Source organism: Myotis davidii, unplaced genomic scaffold, assembly GCF_000327345.1.
Source record: "Myotis davidii unplaced genomic scaffold, ASM32734v1 scaffold1182, whole genome shotgun sequence".
In the NCBI taxonomy this organism is placed as follows: Eukaryota; Metazoa; Chordata; class Mammalia; order Chiroptera; family Vespertilionidae; genus Myotis; species Myotis davidii.
In genome coordinates, this window is record NW_006293525.1 from 73866 (window position 1) to 81672 (window position 7807).

At 49.9% G+C, this 7807-nt stretch overlaps 1 protein-coding gene across 1 annotated transcript in view; it reads right to left on the reverse strand.

The window, feature by feature from the left end:
- PAXIP1 (PAX interacting (with transcription-activation domain) protein 1) overlaps window positions 1-7807 on the reverse strand; it is a 44346-nt gene that overhangs the window by 30593 nt on the left and 5946 nt on the right. Inside the window, exons 2-4 of the mRNA XM_015566149.1 lie at window positions 4696-4830; window positions 2682-2725; window positions 1152-1215 (exon numbers count right to left, since the gene is read on the reverse strand). Coding sequence (XP_015421635.1) covers window positions 1152-1215; window positions 2682-2725; window positions 4696-4830 — 243 coding nt within the window. The remainder of the gene's footprint in view (window positions 1-1151; window positions 1216-2681; window positions 2726-4695; window positions 4831-7807) is intronic.

The window sequence follows — 7807 nt, forward strand, 5'->3', positions numbered from 1 at the left end:
CCTGTGCTTCTTTATTTCCCCAAGTCAGCCCTGGTAAACCCCACATCACTGCAGCCCTGGCCCCTGACATCCCAGTCTCTCTGACCAGCCTCTTCCTCCCACTTTCTCATTCAGTTCGAGCCTTGGGACTGGGCTTTGAAGCTCTAAACCCAGAAATCCAAGCAAGACAAATACAACTACATGTGAAATGCACATTTTAGCCAGAGAACACTGTTTATGCATGATAAGTGATAGTAAAAATTTTTTTCACTTTAAAAGCTTTATGATGTTTATTCTAAATTTGGAACATACAGAGAAGTATAAGGAAAATAATAAAAAGTAATATGTGACCACAGTAACCATCATTAAAGGGCTTTCATTTTAGCCAACTTTAAAGATCACCATGTAAATATGCATTTATGGCACCAACGTGAAAAACACTAAAACGCAAATACCAACAAAACTCCTATTCTTGAGGAAAAAAGCCAAATTTTCAAGGATGTGTATTAAGTAGATGTAACAAAAACAAAACGAAGGGATTTTATAATCTTCCAGCACTTCCAGAATTTACAAGAGACGCAAACAAAACACAGTAACCATAAGTAAGCTTACTTATTGCTTAGATGGCTGATACCATTGATATGAAGAACTGAGTCTGGCCAATAACCTCACAATTTCCAACTAAATATTACTGGTTCCATAATCCTCTATTAAAAAGGCATTTTTTAAAAAGCAAGACTACAATCTAAATTCCTTTTCATCTCACTAACATCCTTGACGTGCCCTTTCTCAAAGGCTTGCTCTAAGCTGGGGCTAAACACTTTCCCGAAAACACTGAGGCCCCGATCACGGAATGGGACCACGAGCACACAGAACAGCAGCGTTCCGAGGCGCTGTCCACTGACTAGTGATTCTAGATACATTTCTCTATGTAGTTTTAAAATAAGTTCAAGTAATAGCAACTTGGGTTTTTTTTTTATAGCTAGAGGGTATTTTCAGCTGGGGGTTGAGAGGACAGATTACAATAAAAAACATTAACTATTCCCTTCTCTCATCACCCACATCTGGAAATGAAGCATGAGTGTTACACAACTGTGCCCCATGGAGCACGCAGCTCAGCAATGCTTGTGCACAAACACGGATAACACGAGAGTGACCGCGGGCGTCCTCACCTGAGACAGGCAGGCTATGACTCCAAAAAAGATCTGGCAGGACTCTGGAGAAAATCCATTGACTCTGATGGACGGTTATTAAGATTCCAATGCAATGAGATCAGTGTCACCTGCAGTTCACGCACACTCACTCACACTCACACTCATCCACTACAGGAAGACACAGACCAAGGTGACCCGAGCACAGGGGACTGGGAGACGGTGACAGCATAGAGGAGAGGTTTCCATGAGAGCGCTCCCAAAGCCGGTGAGCGTGGCACTCACCAAGCACCTGGCCCAAGAGCCAGCACAGGCGTGCACATGCCCATATACACAGGGCAGAGTGGGCATCTCAGAGCAAGTCCAGTCTCGAGTGCATCCCTTTCGCTGTGCAGCAAGGAATCCCTCGTAGAAGGGCCTGAGCTCTGGTGCTAATGCCTCCACTAACTGTGAGAATAAGCTAGACTCCCTGAGCATCAGCTCCCCCTTGCTAACACTAGAGCCAGCAACGCTCCTCCTAAAGCTCTGACTTTAAAATTCATTCAGAATCCTGCCTGAAGAGTGTCTGTGAGCCAACCGGGCACGGCCGTCCCTGCGCAGGCTCTGGGCTCAGGTGCTCATAGGCCAGCCTGGCCTGAGCTCACACGGCCTCTTCTGAAGACTGTGGAGTAGTTGCAATCCTGTCCCTATAGGAGAAAGTCCACCTACCAAGACGGGTGAACAAAGAGAATCATCAGACTGGAAACGCTACTGCACTTTGAGGTCTCCTACCCAGGCAGACTGAGACCCGCTAAACCCGAGCCTGCAGCGTGCAGGGCCCTGCGCACCCCACCCTCATGCCACCAGCCCTACTGCCATGCTCCTGCCTTCACTTGGGCCCTCGGCTGGCAAACACTTAGCAAAGCGGGAACAAGGGAAAGTGGAGGGTGTGGTCCTGGAGACCCGAGTGCCCACTCTGACCCTGGAGCTTCTCCGGATGGCAGGTGGTGGCTGGATGATGGCCTTCTGAGGGCGCCCGTGAGGAGGGCGCCCAGCCCACACAGGACTAACCGCTCCTCTGCAGAAGTACCCCCACTCCCAGTCTGCTTTCTCTGTGTTCCTGAAGAAAACACGCCCCCCCCCCGCCCCCCATAAAACCAAAACCCATTTCCTTTAACTCTTTACAATGGATGAGAAATCGGATTTCTGGGCCAGACTTGCTCAAGTTCTGCATATCATCCAAGAACTGAGCATAAAGGGATACTTCCTGTGTATCTGAGGTCCCTATAAATACTTAATGCAATAGGATGCCCGCTGTCAGCACTGATGCAGTAAGGAATAAAGGCGTCCGCAGGAACAGCCTAGCCCCGAGCAGAATGGAGGGGGCTGCATGACATCATCTACTTCCCAGCCCTGAAGTGTTAACAGCACAACCGGAGCCTACAGCTGTGTCCACTCGGCCAGGACACAAGATGGACACAACACAGTTCACCATGGAACCCACTTCTCACCAGCAATTCCCACATCAGGCATCAATGCTCTCTCCTCCCCCACTTCCCCCAAAAAGGATACGGCAGGAGCGTTCCGCACTGCACAGACAGGACCACCCAGGACGGCTGCAAAAGAAAACAGGACTCAATCAAAGGCTGTTTCCAACTCACCAAGTGACATACTCCACCAGTGTTGCTCAGACACTAAAGCAGTGGTTCTCAACCTTCTGGCCCTTGAAATACAGTTCCTCATGTTGTGGTGACCCCCAACCATAAAATTATTTTCGTGGCTACTTCATAACTGTAATGTTGCTACTATTATGAATCGTCATGTAAATATCTGAGATGCAGGATGGTCTTAGGCGACCCCTGTGAAAGGGTCATTCCACCGCCAAAGAGGTCGCGGCCCGCAGGTTGAGAACCGCTGCACTAAAGGCTCGGTTATAACTGACCACGAAGCACCCAGACTGCAGCAATGGTATTCAAATAGCAGGCACACCAGGGCCAAAGGCTCGCTGTGAATGCCCGAGGAGAAAGCCTAAAATTATGCATAAAAGTTTAATTCCACGCATTACTTCTTAAGCCTCGAGGCCGGCTGGAAATGGTCCTGCCAACTGAGGTCCCCGCCCGCCCCAAGCAGCCTGCACTGGCCCCTCCGTCCTTCTTGATCCCGAATCAAATGAGGTCTGAACTAGTGCGTTTTCCCAGTGAAGCCAAACAGACACGATGTCAGTACACCATGCAAGGTAACTTTTTATGAATTCTAAAACTCAAATTATAAAACCGTAAGTTCATCACTACCTTTGGGGGTACTTTACATATTTTTAAATTATACTTTACATATTTTTAAATTATCTTACCTTATATTTTTTATATTTAATTTTAAGAAGTACATAAATCACTATACTGATAGCTCTGCTTCATGAAATCACTATGTAAAAATCTAGTGATGCCCGGTTTAGCCAGCCGACGACTGGAGGACTTCACCAGCTGAAACACACACACTCCTGCGTTAGCTCACACACCAGATATTTACTGAGATTCGACTAGGTGCACCAGACAGGACACAAACACAGAAGGGCAGTCTCTCGTGCAGCAGCACCTTGCTACTGCTCCGCACTGTTCCTGTCACTCCCTTAAAAGAACTTCGGAGCCTGGCTGGCCTGGCTCAGTGGGTGAGTGTCAACCTGTGAACCAGGAGGTCACAGTTTGATTTCTGGTCAGGGCACACGTCCAGGTTGTGGGCTCGATCCCCAGTAGGGGGCGTGTAGCAGGCAGCCGATCAATGATTCTCTCATCATTGATGTTTCTATCTCTTCTCCCTCTCCCTTACTCTCTGAAATCAATAAAAAACATATATTTTAAAAAAAAAAAGGACTTTGGAAAGCGAAGTACCCTTCATCCTTTTTTTAGGTGACGCCAACAACTTAGCATAAGTTTATCTTCTGCAGACAGAGTGCAGGAATATCAAACATTTTATGAAATGCAGACTGGCTCTACTTGGGATAATTATTGCATGAAGATCTGATCACTTTACCGAATGCTGAGCTAACTCGCTGGGTAAGTGCACCTCGCCGAAAGAAAGCACCTTGCCAGCGAACCTTCACATGGTGTGACTCTAGTCAAACTCCCAGGAATTCAGTTAAGCTGGATCAGGAACCTACATCGGTGACCCTACTTTGACCCTCCTGCATTCAGAACGCCTTCACATGAGCCGGGCCATTCTCAGCAGCAGCACCCAGAGCCCCTCAGGTCTGCTCAGACACCCAGTTGCTAGGTATTCCTTTGACGTGTCCCGAGGATGCTCAAAGCCAGGGGGCAATGCAGGGTACCAGGACTCGGTGGGCGATGGTGGACAGGGGAGGGGGACAACTGTGAAGGGGTATCCTCAGGCTGCAGGAAGGGCCCCGGAAGGAAGCCGACTCTCTGGAAAGGACCCCTGAAGACAGTCTGTGGTCACAGTCACAGGTGGCGATCTGACTGCTTCCTCCAGCATGGGTGTCGCTGGGCCCAATGTACACATACACTACAAATCATGGGGTGTTGCCTACATACAATTTCATTCCAGAGGGTAGTACAAAGTATTTGCTACCGACCTTCACAACAGGTAAATCAAAGACTTCCCGGGCCTCCCCGACCTCCGGGTTGTCCCCGTCCTCTGAGATGATGTGCGAGGCCAGTGCGTTGTAGGACACTTCCTTAGCCTTCCCAGCCTTTAGAAGCTGAATAACCTTTAAAAAAAACCACACACATTAAAATTCTGCATTTCATTCTTGGTTTGTACAAATTAGTGTGAACATGAACATTCTAATTAAAAACACACCTTGTTCTCCACACACACCTTTTACTCTGTTATAGTCAATGAAACATTAGGGGACAATGAAAAGCAGCAACTCTGGGCTCACTGACAAGTGAGCAGGGAGGCTACTGTGAGCAGGTGCCACAGGGTATCAGCGCGGAAGACAGAGGACTGACGGACACTTAGTGCACTGCCCCGTGCACTGGAGATCTGGTCTGGCTTGGCGATGCGTGGTCACCGCCAATGGGAAAGGCCCGGGAAGGGACACAGCAGGTGCCTGACTGGACGTCACAGGAACCGAACTCCGGTTTCTGTCAATGGGCCCGTGCTAAACCTGATTTTGTGACGTGTCCTTTTGCTGCAGGTCCAAGAACCTATTGACGAAGGTGAGGACTCACTGGACACGAGCGGAATCCTTGTGAATTTAAAGCAATTAACCCTTTGAGTGCTGGGGAGTGCAATCGCACTCCTCCTGTCTTTCACCAAAGTGCCGGGAGTGCTACCAAAGCTTCGAAATGGCGTCCAGTTCTAAGTCTGTTTTTATTAGTGATGATGATATTGCTAAATATGTCAATGTAATAAAGGTTTCCTTAAGTTTTTGAATACGTAACTTCATTTACTTGCGATTCATAATTTTTTTCCTAAACTGCTGTAAAATCAGCAAAAATGCCTTGGCAATTTTAGCATAGTTCCTAGGATATTGGTCAGCACTCAAAGGGTTAAGGAGGCAAAGCCAATGCTGCTGTGGGGAGAGCAGTGTTCCCAAGGGCTGGGTGGGCACAAATGCACTGCGCACATGCTCTTGTGTGTACGCAGTTTTATTCTCAGGGAAGGCAGGAGGGCTGGGAGCAGGTAAGTCATGATCAGGTTTTCTAGAAAGATTGACTGTCAGTGTCAAAGAATGGACTGGGTTGGCTCCATGATGAGCCAGGTGACCTGGGAGGAGTGGCTGCAATAACCAGGTGACGAGGCAGGCACGTGACCTAAAGGAATGTCGCCAGGGGAGGAAGAAGACACGTGTGAGAGACCTAGCAGGACATAGTGAATGCAAGGGGTGTAGGCACAGGAGGAAAGAATGAAGAGCTGGGAACCACAAGACCAGCACAGAGGGCGGAGCACAGGGCGGGGTGGGGACCGGAAAAGAAGGAAGTTTAGATTAGTGAGGCGACAGCCAGAGCTGGGGGGGAAGGGGGGGCAACACCTGCAGCAGAGACCTCAGGACCCAGGGGAGGCAGGTGCAGCTCCAAGTGTGCCCCACCACCAGGGCTATGGAGCCCACACAGCTGAGTTTACCCACAACAGGGACAACCTCTTTAGGATACGTTACCGACCATCAATAGGACTGAACAGCCGCCAGTACTTGTTTCATGAATGAAAGCACCACAGTCACCAGCCACAAACCAGCTCACCTTTCTCCCTCCCCTGGGCCTCCAAGTATCTTTAGCTTCACTTGCGCTCAACCCGCCTCACGGAAAATGCCTCCATTCTGCTCCAGACCCTACTGCCTTTTCCAAGAGTCTGGAAACTTCACCCTCTGCCTCCTGCCTACAAAGTACCAAGTGCCACGTCTTGCATACATGCACATGCACAAACGCAGACCCGTGCCCTGGCCCTTCTCTGCTTCCTTTTGATGCCTGATTTCTTGAAACAATAGGCAGCCTTTTGGGTTTCACACCCTCACTGCTGCCCAGCGTCTGCCAACAGCTTCACTGCCGACGCCTGCAGGCTCACGTGGACTCTGAGGATGCCCAAGGCGCCAGCCTGTCCAGTCTCCACAATGCCCACCGCGGCCTGACAGGCACCTCTGCTCCCTCTGCTCCGGGTCCGCCCATCGTCCGGCGTCTCCCAAACACACGGATGGCTCCTCTCCTCAGCACAGGTCCCCCCGAAGGGCATGATCTTTCACCCGGAGTGAAGAACCCGTGGGAAAGGACGCCACCGGAAACCTTTCAGTGGTCCTTCCCCTGGGCACCCCGGCACCCAGCAGCCTACGTTAACACCCTCAGGTGTGCCACCGCCCACCGCATCTGTTACACCCGGACCCAGCGCCATGCCTGACATGCACTGGATGTTCGTGTCAACTCTCTGAGTCCGTATTTATGGGACCCAGACAATCGGAGGCTCTGGCTCTATACTTTTTAGGAAGTCAACTGTTGCAGATCCAAGTGGTTTGTGAACATTTTTAAGCACTTAGATCTGACTTACACCGTTGAGCAAATATGGTTCAACATAAGTTGCTCCAGGGTTTAAGCAGCATGGGGTTCAAGTCCTAAATGCGATGGGGGTGAGAAGTAGAAGGTGAAGAACCGTGAAAGAAAGGCGAGCTATCAGCACTGGAAAATGCTAACGTTGTCACAGGTTCAGAGCCTGCTTATGTTTACATTCAAAGCCAAAGTCTCTTCACGCTAAAGGTGCAGGGAAGTACCGCCTGGGGAGTCTGGTTAGTAAGACACCAAGCACAAGCCTCGGGAACGCCAAGACCCCAGTGCCTTCTACAACAACTCTCCTTCTACGCCCACGAAGTACGTGCCTTTGCTAAGCTCAGCCCGCACCTTCCCCGGCTCCCCCGCCCTCCCTCCAGGCGTGGCCCTCACTGGGGAGGAGACCCCGGGCCACACAACTGCATAGATAAAGAAGAGAGAATCAGATTAACCCGAAGAGGGTACTCAACTAAGACTGATTCCCCCGCAGGGTCAGGCTGGCCTTCAAACAGATGCCTCACTGAGAAAAAGCTTAGGAAAAGCCAGAGACTTTCACACGAGCCCACACTAGAAAGTTTTAAAGGGCGGGTGTGGATGGTACCGAGCGGGTATTTCCTACACTTACGGTACAGTCCACCCAGTTAGGAACATGCAGGAATTCGCCTTCGCTGGTGAACGGAGCACTCCGCGGGTGCGCAGATGACAGCT